Genomic DNA, 17,937 nt, shown 5'->3' with positions numbered 1-17,937 from the left:
AATATTGCTCCTCTTTTCAAATAAGCTTGCCTCCTGAACTTCGTTAAATCCCTTTATGTATTTAAATGTTTATATTGTATCCCCACTCTCTCTTCTTTCCTCCAAACTGTACATATTAAGATCATTTAACCTTTCCTGATAATTTCTGTCCTGCAAACCACTTACCATTTTTGTAGCTGTCATCTGAACTCTCTCCAATGTGTCAATATCCTTCTGGAGATGGGGTCTCCAGAACTGTACACAATACTCTAGGTGAGGACTGACCAGAGATCTGAAAAGTGGCACAATCACTTCCCTCTGTCTCCCTAATGTAACCCAGCATCCTACTTGCTTTTTGAGATAAAATCCTAAAATAGGCTAAATCCAGATAGGCTATATCAACAGCTCCTCCCTGGTCTATTATCTTAATTACCCAGTTAAGTTAGTTTGACAAGATCTTCCTGTAGTAAATATGTGCTGTTTTTGATCATGTAAACCATTTACTTCCAGATATTTAACAATGCTATCCTTTAGCATGGACCAGGCATTGTTTAGTTATTGGAGTTCTGTCTCTTTTCACCTCCTCTAACCAGGAAACATTAGCCGCTGCTAATTTATTTTTTGCCGCTACTCCCTTTTAATTCTACTGACTAAAATAGATCTTCTACTGACCACATGCTAGAAATATTTTGTATGCTTCCTGCTTTTAGTAGAGTAAGCTACAGGAGGAGTTAAATGAGACAGAAGTATGTCTGAAGAATGGCTGGACTGACTTGCAAGCATAAAATGCACTGCAGTATATTCAAAATGGTCTCCAACATCATCAAAAAGGGCTAGAGTATTCATTTACAATCACAATATAATCAGCACTATAGATGGGTGGAAAATACAGTGACAAGTAGTAGATTTTTGACTCAATAGACGCCTCAATGATAGCTTTGATTATCGAACTTTAAGAGGCAACACAGTGCTTACTGTGCACACAGTGCATGCACCTAGTGACATGAAGAGTGTAAATTCAACCACTTTCACCAAGATCAGTCATCCATGTCAGCTATACTAGAAAGATCACAGATGCTCAAATTGGTTAAGTTAGCACATCCCCCAACATTCCCACAACATTTGCATCACACAGTGCCATATTTATGCCCACACACCTGAAAAGTGCCATATTTGTCCTCAGGCAGCTTCATAGCATCATATTTCTGCCCAAATATTGCCTCTGACATCTCTGTCCCCAAACAGCTTAACAGTGCCATGTCCGTGCCCAAACAGCTTCCCAGTACCATTGTGGTCCTCAAACAGCTTCCCAGTGCCATCTTTTTCCCCAGATATCTTGTCTTTGCCATGTTTGCCATGCTCACACTTACATACACATTCATACATGCATAGTCATTCCATTACCCTCTTCCTGTTTTCCTCACTCACCCCCTTACTACAAGTGCAGCTTTCTCTCCAGCTGTGAGCGGCCACACGTTTACCCGAGAGATCACGTAACCTCGGTTTACGTGACCTTTCTACATTGGAGTGGAGAAGGCTTGGATCAGCCCTTTTTCGAGAAATTTTGAACCAGCCTGAGGGCACTCCTGATGAGAGGCACCTGAGAGTTGGAGTAACATACATCACACATTTAAATTAGTAAGGTGGAACAGGTTTCCAAATACTTGCATTTGGTCTTTGAGCCATAGACTATGTTTTTTTAACATATAGAATTAATTAGAAATTAAACCTAAAGCATAAATAGAACTTGTATATGTATTGATCCAACTCATATCACACATCTAAACCAATAACTTAACCTATTTGTTGTTAGATTAAATAGTTGCAAGCACTCCAGGGGTTAAACTGAAAACTTTATTTACTTTGTTAAACTTTTTTTTTTTTTTTTTTAATATTTCCCCCTTCATATGATTAACAGTCACTTAAAGAGAGCAAATGCACAGAGGGCATGATGATGAATCCTGCATGCAACAAAATGTTAATTTGAATGTGGCACTGAGCTATTATAATCATTAAGTGCATGAGATAGCTGGAGTGTCCTTTTAATTGATTTCTGGGACATTTGCCAACATACGTATGTCAATTGATGTAACCATTTTATTATACAGCTTGTAACAGAGGTTAAAGCCAATGATTTTCATCAGTGACAATGGTAATATTTCTCATAAGTGAAACGCAGATAAGCGAAATTGCTATAACTGTGTTATTTGCAAGCTGCGTAAGAAAAAAATGTTACTTCAATAGATATTTGCTAGCAGAAGTCCCAGAAATCAATTCAGATACTACATTAATTTGATGGACAAATAGTATACAAATAAGTGTGGTTCGACAAAGTGGCTCAGGAAATATGAAGATCTCTAAACTCCTGATGTTTCACAACCAAATAATATAATATATGACTGTATATATATATATATATATATATATATATATATATATATATATATATATATATATATTTGTCATTTGAGCTGTATTTTTCAATAGTAGTGCTTGCCCAATATGTTAATTCAGAGGAGTATTTACTTTGGGCAATGTCCTAGGCATGATCAAGGGCAGTGACCCCAGCCACCCCATCTCCAGTGTATGCTGCTCCCCATGGACCAGCTTTCCTAGGCCAAAATGCATTTTTGTGTTTAATGTAAGATGGGCTTATTTGGCACTCATTCCAGTATGGAATAACTCAATTTTACTTTCTGCCTTTGGCTCTCTGTGTGGTTCTGTGTAACTACCAATATTAGACGGCAAGCTTTGCAAAACAATAGATTACATTGCTTGTCACGCTCTTGGTAGCAAACTGCATATATTACTGGTAGAAAAAGCCATTATCATCACGGATGTCCTTGTGATGTCATTAATTATTTCAGTAAAGTACTTTGACAGAATACATTTTTAAAATGCATTGTTATTTAAACATAAAGGTCCTGATGCAAATTTCCCTGGAAAAAATCATATTGTCTATACAATTTGGTACATCCAGTATTTATGAGGTGAGGTACTAGCAATAATATGTGCTGTGGAAAATTAGATGTGAATAAGTCGGGAGATTGCAAATGAAGTTATATGTATGCATGGTAAATTGTATCTTTATTCCTATATTGTATAAAATATTAAATAGCAGTGTTATCCAAATACAAAATATTCTTGGCACTATATTCAAGAAATCAGCAATAAATATATGCTTTCATATCTTCTTTTATACTCTATGCTCAGATGTTTCTATTTGATTTTTTTTATATCCCCAACCTGCTTATCCATATGTTTTCATACATAAATAAATGCTTTGCTTGCTACAAAGCAACTTTTTAAAGACTGACATAGTACACTGCTTTCAACAACTAAATAAAAAGACAAGCTTAACTGTTCAATAACATGTGAAACCCGAAACAGTATGTTATGTTCTTGAGGGCGGATAGAGGCTAAGCAGGTCTTTATCAGAATGTCAGGATTTTATTATTTGATTAACACAGCTTTACTACAGGGTCATCCTTACTAAAAACATAGTTTAAAGCAGATTAAATCGTTATTATTATGATTTCTATTTCAAATGTCTCTTTAAGAATTGTAGCCCACTCTCGTAATAGAAATTGGTACTGCTGCTTTTCCTGAGAATGGTGCAAGAGAAAGCCTTGGTTCATGGCCATGATCACATCCCATAAACTACTGTCTTCAGTCAAGGTCAAGTGCAGTTGAGATACAAAATATCCAGTTAAAAAAGCAGGACCTTGGAGATTCCCAGCAACAGCTAGTTAATTGTAGCCAATGTGTTAATTCCGATTAAAGCGCACCTGCCCCCTTAAAAAAAATTAAGAAAGAAATAAAGAAGAGTTGCCTAGATGCTGTTGCTGGACACTGCTTTCCACAGGATCAAGCTAGGCCTCCCACCTCTCAGCTTACTGCAGCTTGATCCTTCTCCCTCCCAATTAGAGTCCCTCCTACAGCTCCTGGCTGTCATGTGACCACACTCCCTCTGCTGGCCACTCTGCATAATCACAGGGGGCTACAACTGTTTTGGTTGCAAAACCTGTGGGCTTTGGAGTGTGTTGGTAGCCAGATTCCCGTGTGTTCAGTTAGATACCATATTATCTGCATATTATACATATACATGTTTATGCTGTTTTATTGTTGTGTATTGTAGTTCTTATACTCCTGCCCGGGAAACCCATCCATACACTGGACACCCAGGTGGAGGCACAGCCAGGTACATGTACCCCAACTTGCAGAAGGCCACAAGGTAATTAGGACAGTGACCAGTAGGTCACACAGTATTGAAGCAATATGCTGAACACAGTGTAAAACTCAAGCACAGACTATGAAAGTGTGATTGCATTGTAATATTCTTGAGGAAGGAAAAAAATACGATCCACTCTTGTAATACTTAAAGCAATCATGAACAAAGGGATAAAGAATAAAAATAATTAATTCATTTTTGCTAGACAGAAATGTGTTGCTATGTCTGATTATTAACGTAAAAACATAACTACATGTTTACATAGTAAACAAGGAGACATACCTATTAGTTCTTTATTTCTGACATCTAAGGCCATATTTCGTAAAGCAGTGGCTACTGCACAGACCACTCTGTCATTGTCTATTCGAAGAAGCTCCACAAGAATAGGCAGACCTTTCTCTTTACGAACAGCAGCACGTATGTATATGGACCACTGAAAAGCAAGAGAATCAGAGGTTGTACAATAATTCACTCCATTGTTGAAACACTGTCGCAGATTAGTGTCTTAATGCTAGAATATTCATTAATAGGCACACCACAGGAATGAGACAAGAGGCAACCGCTAAGTTAAGCAGAGCAAGACAGAGACAGATTACAAATGAGGTAGTCGCACGAGGCAAGACGATCAGGAAGCTAAGAATCAAGGAGTCCATCATTTTAAGAAATAGCAAGTGCAGAGAATGTCTAGCTGACATAAAATATAGCGAATCTTCAAATGTAGACTTAGTTTTTGTTCAGACTAGTTTATGGGTATTCCAAGCAACCTGTAAATTGATACATTTTGTTCAGAATATTACAAGTAACCTGGGTGACTGCAAGGGTACCGTAATGCATATGATGCATAAAATGTTTTCATAAAATGTTTGTGGTGTCCCCCTTGCAAACGCATGAGAGATTCTGTAGAATACCCCTTATGCGTTTGCCCCTTTGCCCACCCCTCAGCTTTTGTCTGTGAAGGGGACGTGTTTGGCTGTGGTTTACTTAGCGCCAATCAGCTTAAGTGCTTGCAGGAAATCAATGGGAGCTCTTTCCAGCCACTGATTGGCTTCTTTAAGGATGGCAGCTTCTAATCCTCAAGTAAATGCCTTTTTTTCTTTTTGTGAGGTTGTCAAACCTTTAACCCCTTCAAGACCGATGATGCGCGATGAACGCTGGAACGCTGGGATCAAGAGGGGCGGCTGCTTCTGATCGCTGGGTGTCCCCAGCGATCCGTAGCAGCCACTCCCCCCCCCAATTCCATGCACGTGATCGCTTTGAAGCAAATCACGAGCACGGAATTTGAATATTTTAAAAAAAACTGTGGTCTTCAAGGGAAGACACAGTATGCAAACGTAGGTCCTGAAGGGGGTTAATAGCAACACACTAAGTTCCACTTAAACTTTGTCTTCTCTTGACAAGCATAGAATATGTGAGGCGAAGAAAGATAAGGTGATGTAAGGAATGGAGAAGTGAGGTGATGGTAGGTGAAGAGAGTGGAAGACAGGATAAGGTAGGTAACTTCAACAGATGGTAGGAGGGAAAGTGTGAGCTTGTGGTAGATAAGGGGAATATAGGTGAGTTGAGAGGGGGAGAAATAAGCGGTGCAGGGAGAGAGAGAATGGAAGGGAGAGAGATGAAATGTATGGGACAGTGAAAGGAAGAGAATGGGAGGAAAGGGGGCAACAGAGAACATGGAAAACAGAAAAAAGGGGAGAGAAAGATCTGGGAAGAGAAAAGTGGAAAGAGATTTTTGGCCCTGTAATTTCGATGACGGACACAAACGCTAGTTTTACATATATATCAGATTTGTGCCGGTACACTAAACACAAAAAGGGTAATTCTGGTTTAACAAATATTTGGTAATAATATTAATAATAATGATCCTGTCTTTAGAGTGTGAAATATTCTTGTCATGAAGGGTTACTGTATTCGAACCAGTGCTAATAGCTAAGTCTAAGAAAACGCTTGCCTGTCACTCATTTTACAGAAAAAAACAATTTACAGAAAATGTATTTGTCATTGCATTTGACATGTATGACAAATAGTAATGTAAATACATTTTATGCATTTTATGAATACATATATTGAAGCCATGAAACAATATGCTTTACCAGTCATAAGCTCTTTTCACTGTTAGGTGGACTCACAGTTATATTCACACTACAATCCCTTTGTTGTACTTTGAAATGATATTTCTAACAGCTACAGGGCTTTTGACAGGTTCTTATAGGCACATCAGGCAGGTTTTGTCCTTGTTACATTTGCTGATGCTAGGTTTATAATGCTAGACTGAAGAAAACCGTTCACATCTCTGAAATTCGGTCATTGGTATAATACTTATTAGACTAACAAAATGGATCACTATTGGTTAATCGTCATAAGCAAAAACAGTGTATTTTCAAATCCTTACGCATGATAAATGAATTAGAACATAGATTGTTTATTGGTTAAGAAGTTTTGTTTCCAATCAGCATGGCTAGGTTACGTTCTCATTACGATTCTATGCAGTTGTCTCACAGCCCTGTATTATTACAGCAGATAATGTATATGCCACTGTAAGGGAAATGGGTTGATTAAATCAAGTTTTCAAAATGATGTCCCTTTGATTAGGGAAACATTGAAACATGAAAATCTACATGTACACATTCTTACCTTCCAGCTCCCCGCAGCCAGGTTCTGTAATGCTCCTGCTGCGCCTTCCAGCGTATCAGGGTTTGAGCACTCAGACAGAAGAGTGAGGTAGGGTTTAACTATTGAAGGATGCCATAGCATCTGAATTCCTTTTGGTGGATCTGCACAGTCAGGGAGAGGTCCTACTCCATCCCACTGTTTCAATAAAGAAAATCACACAGATATTTCAGGTGTTTCATTCTAACTCACCAAATATCACTTGTATCTTAGGTGCTTAGTGGATCCACACATTGCTGTAACCCTCTTCCTTTAATAGTGTTACAAAATGGCAAGCTGTATAATATACATGGTAAATTCTATTGACTCTATTTTAATCTTGTGAATCGTTCAAAAGGTGACTTAGCAAAAGTGTTATACAAACCATCTAGCAAAAATGCTACGGGCCAAAAAGGCTCAATGAGTGTTTAAGGCCTTTAATGCAAAATGCCTATTAAAGTTGCTACTCTGCTTAGACAAAACTATTTACACTCTTTATTGCTGTAACCAAATATGCCTTAGCAGATCTGTAATTTTATTCTTTACTCTAAAGGTATAATCACTAAGCTACAGAAACTTTTAAGACCCTTTTAACTCTCTATGGCTACAACCTAAACAAATCTGCTTTTGTGTCACATGGCAATTAAGTGTTCCTTGCGAAAATTATGTATAATACCAAATTTTACTTGAATAATTCATTATTTCTAGGAAGGGTTTGAGCATTTACCATTACCAAAAATAATGTTTCTGATGCTGTACTTCATCAGCGTGGGTGAAACAGCACCTTTAAGGTCCCGTTTCATAAAACCATATCAAACATTTGCAAATGTTTTTTGAAGTTCCCCATAGGGTTTTTATTTGTTTAAATTTGTTGAACAGAAAATGTGCTATTTACAGGAATTAAGCAAATACAGTATACAAATATAAATATATATATATATATATATATACACACACTGTATATAGATTCATATAGAGTCAAGTTAATTAAGTGAGGTTTATAGATTGTACTATTATTGCCTTATTTTACTGCATTTGTGTGCTATGACAATAGTTCAATTTTGCTATCTATTGACACATGTATACTTAACTTGAAATGTTGCTCTTCTTCCTGGCACAAAAGAAGACTATAAAATGTCTTAAGAAGTACTACCTACATGCCAAGTAAAGATTTTTTGTCTCCGTAAAGACACAGATTACAAGATAATTAATATAGAATGGATTATAATGGATCCCTGATAGTGTAAGAGATTCACCAGTGATAAAAGCCATTGATTTTCTCTGTCACAGAGTAGTTTTCAATTAAAAGTCAGATCTTAAAGGGGAACTTCAAACTATCACAAATGGGTTTATTGATTGCATGCAAATGCGTTGAAGGATTCATCCTTATTTTTTTATTTAGTGGCCATTGTGCTGAAGCACTAGATGTACTAAACATCTGAATGTGTATTTGAAAGTGGGATATACACTATATGGACATGTTCATTAAGACATGGTTGGATGAGTTTGGTGTGGAAGGACTTGACTGCCCCACACAGAGCCCTGACCTCCACCCCATCAAACACCTTTGGGATGAACTGAAATGGAGATTGTGAGCCAGGCCTTCTTGTCCAACATCAGTGCCTGACCTCACAAATGCTCTACTGAATGAATGGGCAACAATTCCCACAGGAACACTCCAAAATCTTGTGGAAAGCCTCCCCAGAAGAGTGGAAGCTGTTATAGCTGCAAAGGGGGCAACTACATATTAATGTCTATGTATTTAGAATGCAAAGCCATCAAAGTCCCTGTTGGTGTAATGGTCAGGTATCCCAATACTTTTGTCCATAAATTGTTATGTTGCAGCATGTCAGAAATGTGCATACATATCCTCTGCTAAAGCCACATGGATCCTCTGCTAAAGCTGACAGCTGACATTTAATAGTATGCGCAGGAACTTTTTCATACTGAACTAGTTTCTAGGATTCACTTTAGACTCTAGAAAACCTAATGCAATCAGGCTGTAAAAATCACAACACACCTGATCTTGGGATTTCTTTTTCTTCTTCTTCTTGCCCCAGCATCCTGAACTTTCAGTATCTTTACCGTTGGTGTCACCACAAAGCAGTCCATCAAGTTCTTCAGTTCCCATCTGCTGTCCCTGAGATGTTTCTGCAGCTAACCGGTATGAGAGGTTCCTCAAGATACACACACAGTTTTCTACGGTCTTTAAAAAAAAAGTAGAGCAAAAAGGTTAAAGCATTCTAGTATAACTTAGATTGAAATAAAGTAGACTCTTTTATTTTGTTATTTAATCATGTTCCTGAAGACACCCAACCTACCTTACTATCTATTTCACTGCTTCCAAGTGCAGACTGGATGACATAAAGCAACGCATCTGTAAGTCCATCACATTCCCTCATTCTCCTGCGTGCCTCCTCACCAGCAGAGCTCACATTTCTGTAAAAAAAAAGGCACTGTATCAATCAATTTTAACTTTTTTTCAGTACAGTACAGGACAGTTACAGAATCTTACCATGTTAGTTCAATATATAACAGTATATGTTACATTACAACATATGCTGAGTGTATTAATCCTGCCAAATAAAGTTTGTTCATAGGAATGACCATAGTGTGTGGGGGGTGTCCAGATGTAAAGTTTTAAATAAATAGGTTAAGTGTTCTAGCTAGTTTAAATATAAAATAAAAAGACACCTCCTGGTAGCGTAAAAAAACTGTTCTGATTGTGTTATATAAATTAGGGAACTGCAAAGCTTAATTATTTGGTTGAACATAATTCTTCAATAAGGAGTCTATTCTGAGCTATTGGGCTATCAGGCTCGCTGGTGTCCTGCTGCTGGATGGGGCAATTACAAGAGAGATCTTTTCTCTTTCCAACACTGCGGATGACCTGTGTGCCCAAACACCTCGTATCCAACCCACTAGAAACAGAAATTAAAAACTCAAAGTTTTCAAAATATGATATAAATATAAAATAAATAAAAAAAAGTAGTGTAATACATAAGTTGCCATTTTTCTCCCTTACAAAAGACTAGAAAGTTTTTAAAAAATATATACTTGTGGATGTTGCTGAACAACAATAAGGGTTTTCAAGCAGTGGCACTTAATCTGTGATAAAGAATCCTAATTTAAATGCCTAAATATTTGGGTTTGTTTCAGTTTTTGTCTATGTTTAATATATTATTGGTACTTTATAAAGGGTTATATATAAACCATATCAAAAGAAAGCCATATACATCCTTGAAAAAATTGAAGCGATTGAGGCAATATTAGTTTCTATTGACGCTACTGTTTACTACCACAGGGAATCTTGTACTCCTTCTATAGCAGTAGCGCAGACTAAAATTTCAAAACTAGTAGCTTGATCCGAATGATTCGAATCTTACAGGGATCCGGATCTTACAAGGATCCGAATCTTACAGAGATTCGAATCATTCAGAGAATATTACTGATACCATACTTTTATAAATAAATACATTAATAATGTTCACACTGCCCCCAGGATTTAGATTCCCCTGAGTTTGCCCCCATTTACCTATAACTGCACCTACAGTTAACTTTATTAAATTAATTAAATTAACCCTCAGTCATCAGCATAAAATTAACCCTTATACCCCATCAACCATAACTGCCCCTGAAATTAACCGTAAAGATCCCATTAACCATAACGGCCCCTGAAATTAACCCTAAAGACCCCATTAACCATAACGGCCCCTGAAATTAACCCTAAATACTCCATTAACCATAACTGCCCCTAAATTAATTGCATGTACTCCAGATAAATTACCTAATAAATTGGTATGGTTGATGGGGTCTTTAGTGTTAATTTGGGGGCAGTTATGCTTAATGGGGTGTTTAAGGATAATTTAGGGGCAGTTATGCTTAATGGGGTCTTTAGTGTTAATTTAGGGGCAGTTATGCTTAATGAGGTGTTTAGGGTTAATTTGGGGGCAGTTATGCCTAAAGGGGTGTTTAGGGTTAATTTGGGGGCAGTTATGCTTAATGGGGTCTTTAGTGTTAATTTGGGGGCAGTTATGCTTAATGGGGTGTTTAGGGTTAATTTGGGGGCAGTTATGCTTAATGGGGTGTTTAGGGTTAATTTGGGGGCAGTTATGCTTAATGGGGTGTTTAGGGTTAATTTGGGGGCAGTTATGGTTAGCTTAAGGTGCAGTTGCAGATAAAGGGGAATGTAAATCCTGGGGGCAGTGATTATTAATGTATTTATTTATAACAGTATGGTGATATTCTCTGAATGATTAGAATGCCAATGAAGGCAGAGAGTCGTTCAAAGATCCGGATCTTACAATGATCCGGATCTTACAATGATCCGGATCTTACAGTGATCCGGATCACTGTAAGATTCGGATCCCTGTAAGATCCGAATCTTTGAACGACTCTCTGCCTTCATTGACATCACTGGAGGCAGGGGGGAGGATTCATAATGAAAGGGGCGGGGCCAATCGTTAGTGTGCCTGCACGGAGTTACTGGAAAACAGTAACTCCGTGCAGACACACTGAGTGATCCGAAGATCCGGATCATGAATCGGATCATTTCAGTGAACGAATCGAAATGATCCGATTCACTTTAATGATCCGAACTTCCCATCACTAGCTTGTATCCGGAATAAACTTTTATACATTCAAAGAAGTCTGGTGGTCAGCACAACGTTTGATTTCCACAACAGTGGTGAATAAGCGGAACAGCAATCCAGCAAAAGTAGTACAGACTATAATACACTGAGGGAATGTATGGGCAGCCTATATGGACTGCTATGAAATCTCTTGTTAATGTTCATCTACAAAAATAAAGAAAGAAAAAGGAAAAATTTCAGGGGCACTATGCCACCAGTTAGGCACAGCTTTCCATAATACTGGGTATTGGGGCTTAACAACACTTTATGAGCAGGGGAACCAATGTTATCAAACAAATACATCTTCTAAAAAATACCTAAAATAATTAATATACAAATGAGAAATAACCAATTCCAACGCATCTTTAGCTCAGCAGTGCACATTGTCTGGACACAAACCACCAGTCAGTTCCAATGCTGGTTCTCAGAAGAGTTCTAGTAGGTCTAACAAGACACTCCTATACACAACAAAAAGAAATTACATATATGTCAATGGAAGTGCTTGGCTGGCAGTGATTGGCTGCTTTAGCAGCATATTAATTACATTAAATATTTATGGTTGGTTAAGCTATGCCTTTAAGTCCACAAACAATGAAAAAAACAGCAAACAGCAGGTTATGGAAAGTTGAACTACATGTAGGATATGCAAAACAGCACCCAAAGGGTTAGGTAGAAAACTTGCCAGCCAGCATTGTTTCATAGGTTTGTTTTGCAGATTTCAATCATGCCTTTCAAAACTAATTTCACTGAAAGCTATTTTATACATTTATGAACACAGACACAATGGAAAACGTATGAATGTGTTACGAACACCTGAGCCACTGAAGAAAAATCCTAGAAACTGAAATATTATCACTCCTGTCTTTTATAAAACACTTCCCATCAGAATGAGTAACTGTTTTAATCTCAAACCACAGACAGGATGACCTATTTACTGCACAGAATGAATCTGAACATATAGTTTATGCACAGGACAATGTTTCCAGAGTGGGTTTTCTTAGAAATATGATAGTGCAGCATGATGATGATTGATTATACTATCTACAGACTCGACCACTGAAGATTTATTTAGAACCTTATGGAAAAGAAAGCTGTGCAAAGGTTATATGATTCTTAGGTAGTTTTTAGACACTCCTGCTTGCAAATACGCACATACCTATTTTATACATACACTATATGGACAAATGTATTGGGGCACCTGACCATTACAGCAACGGGTACTTTTATGGCATTGCATTATAAATACATAGATATTAATACCCCCCTTTGCCCCTATAACAGCTTCTACACTTCGGATTTCCACAAGACTTTGGAGTGTTTTTGTGGGAATTTTTGCCCATTCATCCCATTTTTTTGCCCATTGCCCATTAGAGCATTTGTAAGGTCAAGCACTGATGTGTGATGAGAAGGCCTGACTCGCAACCTCCACTCTAGTTCATCACTAAAGTGTTCGATGAGGTTGAGGTCAGGGCTCTGTGAAGGCCAGTCAAGTTATTCACACCAAACTCTTTAAACCATGTCTTTATGGACCATGCTTTGGGCACTGGGGCACAGTCATGCTGGAATAGAAAGTGGCCTTCCCCAAACTGTTCCCACAAAGTTGGAAGCATAGCATTGTCCAAAACATCTTGGCATGCAGAAACATTAAAATTTTCCTTCACTGAAAGTAAGGGGCCTAGCCCAACCCCTGAAAACCAGCACCATCCCTTTATTCCCTCCTCCACTAAAGCCAGCAAACCATGACTCGCCCATCAGACTGCTAGAGAAGGGTGATTTGTCACTCCACAGCACGTTTCCACTGCTTTAGAGTCTAGTGGCGGCTTACTTTCTACCACTCGCACGCTGCTGCTCGGCCATGAAAAACCCATTCGATGAAGCTCCTGCTGCAAAGGTTTTGTGCTGATATTAATGCCAGTGGAAGTTTGGAACTCTTTTACACTTCGGCACTCTTTGATCCCGTTCTTTACCTCTTTGTTGTTCTTTACATTACTGCTGTTCCTAAACGTTAAATTGTAAATGCAGACTGCATGGCTAGGAGCGTGATTTTATACACCTGTGGTGATGGGTCTGATTGAAGCACTTAATTCAATTCAGATTTGAACTCACAATACTTTTGTCCATATAGTTTATGTGTATGTACATTCCTGCATACACAGAGCCATGATTCATGATCAGAGGGTGATAAGAGTGAGAAACATTTTTTTAAAGAATAAGATCAACAAATAAATAAATAAATGTAAATTGTAAAAAATGATTAATAAAAAGTATATAAAACCTATAAAAATGTGTTCTTATATATTTCACCACATCCACTAGAAACATACAACTGTGCATAAAAATAATTTGATGCACCACACCTAGAAGTAATATAAGATAAGGTGCTTTGTAAGATATCAAATGTCTGATTTATGGTTTTTTGACAAAACGTTTGCTACCTTCCTTCCATTTAATAAGATGTCCCTATTTCAAATGTTAACACTGAATAAAAAGAGAGAAGATGAAAATCGAAACATAGTTTGAATGTGTTAAACTGAATATCATGTTTGTAGTACACTTTTTAATATGTTTATGAATCATGGTCACCAGCAAAAACCCTCACTGTTCTCACAAGACCTTAAGCTACACAGAACAATAATAAGCCATTAAACCGGGCATTCCCTATGCAGATCTAACATTTGTTTACACAAATTATCCCCTAATTACCAATTACATTGTTTGTCAAAAAAGGTCAGTAAAAATCCAGCACCAGGAAGAGGCATGATACTTCCATTAACGTCTAGACAGCACCATTATAGAGATTTATGGGTGTTAATTAATCAGTTTATGCTCTTTTTGCTTCTTACTATGTATACTCTTTCAGCTACACACATTTGAGCTAATGTAGCCAATTTTCAGTAATCTAGTACCTTGAGAAATAGTATATGATTTGTTCCCATACATCAAACAGCTACGGCAAATGAGCAGCACGTTTTCAAGAATCAAATAAAATGACCAAAAGGTGGTCCAGCAGATTCTACAATAATCAGTCATCTTTTATCCAAGTCATATTAACTAGAGGAATTCATGTGTTATATTAGAAATAACTACATATTAGTAACTATTACTTACAGTAGTTTTAAGTACACCTTATTATCTGGTTACAGCTAGACAGTTAACTAATACATAATTTTGAGCTCACAACTGTGCTGACATCTCATAGCTAATAGATTGAAAGTTGAATTACAAATCCTTTGTTTTGTAAGAGAAGACTCATACCGGTAATAATTGTTAAAAATTCTGTAAAGGACTATTACACATGCATGTTTTTAAATCTAAAAATCACTCAGAAAGGGACCTGTGACCTAATGTAATTAAAGGGACCTGTGAGCGATGCTTTCAAAACCTGTTCAACAGAACAGACAACTGTAATGTGATGCACACGGAATTATAATTTTTAGAAATGTCTTCTTATACTGAAATCTCTTAATGCGAGTTTATATGAATTTCACCAGTTTAACCATTCAGGACCAGGGCTATATGGGTTTTTCATGGCCGAGCAGCAGCGTGCGAGTGGTAGAAAGTAAGCTGCCACTAGACTTTAAGCAGTGGAAACATGTTATGTGGAGTGACAAATCACCCTTCTCTAGCAGTCTGATGGGCAAGTCATGGTTTGCTGGCTTTAGTGGAGGAGGGAATAAAGGGATGGTGCTGGTTTTCAGGGGTTGGGCTAGGCCCCATACTTCCAGTGAAGGAAAATCTTAATGTTTCTGCATGCCAAGATGTTTTGGACAATGCTATGCTTCCAACTTTGTGGGAACAGTTTGGGGAAGGCCAGGGCTATCACGCCAGTAGGGGGCACCACACTGTGGATCCCTTTATTACCCACTACTCCCCATTAAAGCATTCCAGATCCTATCCCTCCCAATCTCTCTGCTGTCAAAGCTATCCCAGTACCTCTACACTCAACCTGTATATGTGAAACCTACCTGCATTTGCTCTACCACTCCTGTCCTATTCCTATCACTCTCAACCAGCAAACTCAATCAACATGCGCAACCTAACCAATCTTATTCCTATCATCTCCAACCATAAACTCCCTCCCGTCTTTAACTGTGCCCTATGGAATGCCCGCTCGGTATGCAACAAACTCGCTGGTATACATGACCTTTTTCTATCTCATGCTTTTAACCTCCTAGCTCTTACTGAAACCTGGATCCCCTCCCAAGACACTACTGCTTCTGCTGCACTCTCCTTCGGAGGACTACACTTCAGCCACACTCCTAGGCCTGATGGCAGAAAGGGTGGTGGTGTAGGCATCCTTCTCTCACCTCACTGCACCTTCCAGAATATACCAAGCCCTCCCTCCCTCTCATTCGGTTCCTTTGAAGCTCACACAATCCGTCTTTTCTCTCCACTCTCTCTTCAAATTGCTGTCATATATCGCCCTCCAGGCCCTACCTCGCAGTTCTTTGACCACCTTTCTGCCTGGCTCCCTTTCTTCCTCTCTACTAATATTCCCTGTCTTATTCTGGGTGACTTTAACATCCCTTTAGATATATCTAACAACTCTGCAAGTTCCAAACTCCTCTCCCTGACATCTTCCTCTGGTCTCTCTCAATGGACTAATTCCCCTACGCACACCGAGGGACACTCACTTGATCTGGTTTTCTCCAGATCATGCTCCCTTTCAGACTTCTCCATCTACCCCTTCCCTCTGTCTGACCACCACCTCCTATCTTTTTCTCCAGTGCTAACCCCTAACAAGACAAACTTACAGCGCTCACCTCATACTTGTAGGCCATTACCAGAAAATACCATTACCCAACTGTCAGCCTCACTCGAACCTCTCTTACCTTCCATGTTAACCCTTTCCTGCCCAGACACAGCAGCCTCTTTTTACAACAACACACTTGCTTCATCCCTCGACACCATAGCTCCAATTACTACAAGCTACCCCCGACAATTTAAACGCCAACCATGGCATACCAAAACCACACGGTATCTTCAGAAGTGCTGCCGCACAGCTGAGCGCTACTTCAGAAAATCAAAATCCAGCGAAGACTTTACTCATTATAAATTCATGCTTCACACCTACAACTCTGCCCTCTCTCTCGCCAAACAGCTCTACTTCTCCACTCTCATATCCTCTCTTTCTTCCAACCCACGACGCCTTTTTTCTACTTTCAACTCCCTTCTCTGTCCCTCCACACCCACACCACAAACCTCTCTCACTGCCCAAGATCTTGCTACCTACTTCAAAGAGAAGATCGAGACTATTAGAAAAGACCTCTCTTCCTTACAACTCCCTCCTACACCACTCACCACCACCCTCTCTACTCCTACTATACTAACTGCCTTTTCCCCTACAACCGAAGAAGAGATAGCCACTCTTCTTTCTTCCTCTCACCCAACAACCTGTCCCCTTGACCCCATCCCTTCACACCTCACAAAGTCTCTATGTCCATCCCTTGGTCCATCACTTACCCACCTATTTAATCTTTCTCTATCATCTGGATCGGTACCATCTGCCTTCAAGCATGCGCTAATCACACCAATTCTAAAGAATCCTTCCTCAGACCCCATCTGCTTGACTAACTACCGCCCTATCTCTCTGCTTCCTTTTACCTCTAAGCTGCTTGAACGGATTGTGTACAATCGCCTCACTAACTTCCTCTCCTCTAATTCCCTCCTTGACCCTCTACAGTCTGGTTTCAAACCCCTTCACTCTACTGAAACAGCTCTAACAAAAGTCTCCAATGACTTGCTCTCTGCCAAAGCTAAAGGTCACTACTCTATTCTAATTCTACTGGATCTCTCTGCTGCTTTCGATACTGTTGATCACCACCTTCTTCTTGACCTACTTGCTTCTATGGGCATTCGAGATACAGCTCTCTCCTGGATCTCCTCATATCTGTCTAACCGTTCCTTCTCTGTCAGCTTCTCTGGCGAGACATCATCGCCCCTTCCTCTTTCGGTTGGTGTCCCCCAAGGTTCAGTCCTTGGTCCTCTGCTGTTCTCTCTTTATACTTCCTCTCTTGGCAAACTAATCAACTCATTTGGCCTCCATTATCATCTATATGCAGATGATACCCAAATCTACCTGTCTTCTCCTGATCTCTCTCCATCTCTCATGTCCCGGATCACCAGCTGCTTGTCTGCTATTTCTTCATGGATGTCACAACACTACCTGAAACTTAATCTTTCTAAAACGGAACTCATTATCTTCCCTCCCTCCATCTCCACTCCACTACCTGAATTCTCTATCACCATTAACAACACAACTATCTCTCCTACTAACCAGGCCCGATGCCTTGGGGTCATCCTTGACTCAAACCTCTCCTTCATCCCTCACATTCAGTCCCTCGCCAGATCCTGCCGCCTGCACCTAAAAAACATCTCTCGTATCCGCCCATTCCTCACCCAAGAATCCACAAAAACTCTGGTTCATTCACTTATCATTTCCCGTCTTGA

The 17,937-nt window shown here is 39.0% G+C and overlaps 1 protein-coding gene across 2 annotated transcripts in view; it reads right to left on the bottom strand.

Annotated features, from left to right (window-relative positions):
* CTNND2 (catenin delta 2) overlaps window positions 1-17,937 on the bottom strand; it is a 396,723-nt gene that overhangs the window by 39,747 nt on the left and 339,039 nt on the right. For both annotated transcript variants that reach the window (XM_053466296.1, XM_053466295.1), the window contains 4 exons: window positions 9,178-9,295; window positions 8,877-9,062; window positions 6,842-7,015; window positions 4,493-4,643 (listed from right to left, as the gene is read on the bottom strand). In XM_053466296.1, the coding sequence (XP_053322271.1) occupies window positions 4,493-4,643; window positions 6,842-7,015; window positions 8,877-9,062; window positions 9,178-9,295 (629 nt within the window). The remainder of the gene's footprint in view (window positions 1-4,492; window positions 4,644-6,841; window positions 7,016-8,876; window positions 9,063-9,177; window positions 9,296-17,937) is intronic.

Source organism: Spea bombifrons, chromosome 5 (genome assembly GCF_027358695.1).
Source record: "Spea bombifrons isolate aSpeBom1 chromosome 5, aSpeBom1.2.pri, whole genome shotgun sequence".
Taxonomy (NCBI): Eukaryota; Metazoa; Chordata; class Amphibia; order Anura; family Pelobatidae; genus Spea; species Spea bombifrons.
Note: the sequence above shows the minus strand (reverse complement) of the source record. Positions and strands in the feature narration are given on the sequence as shown.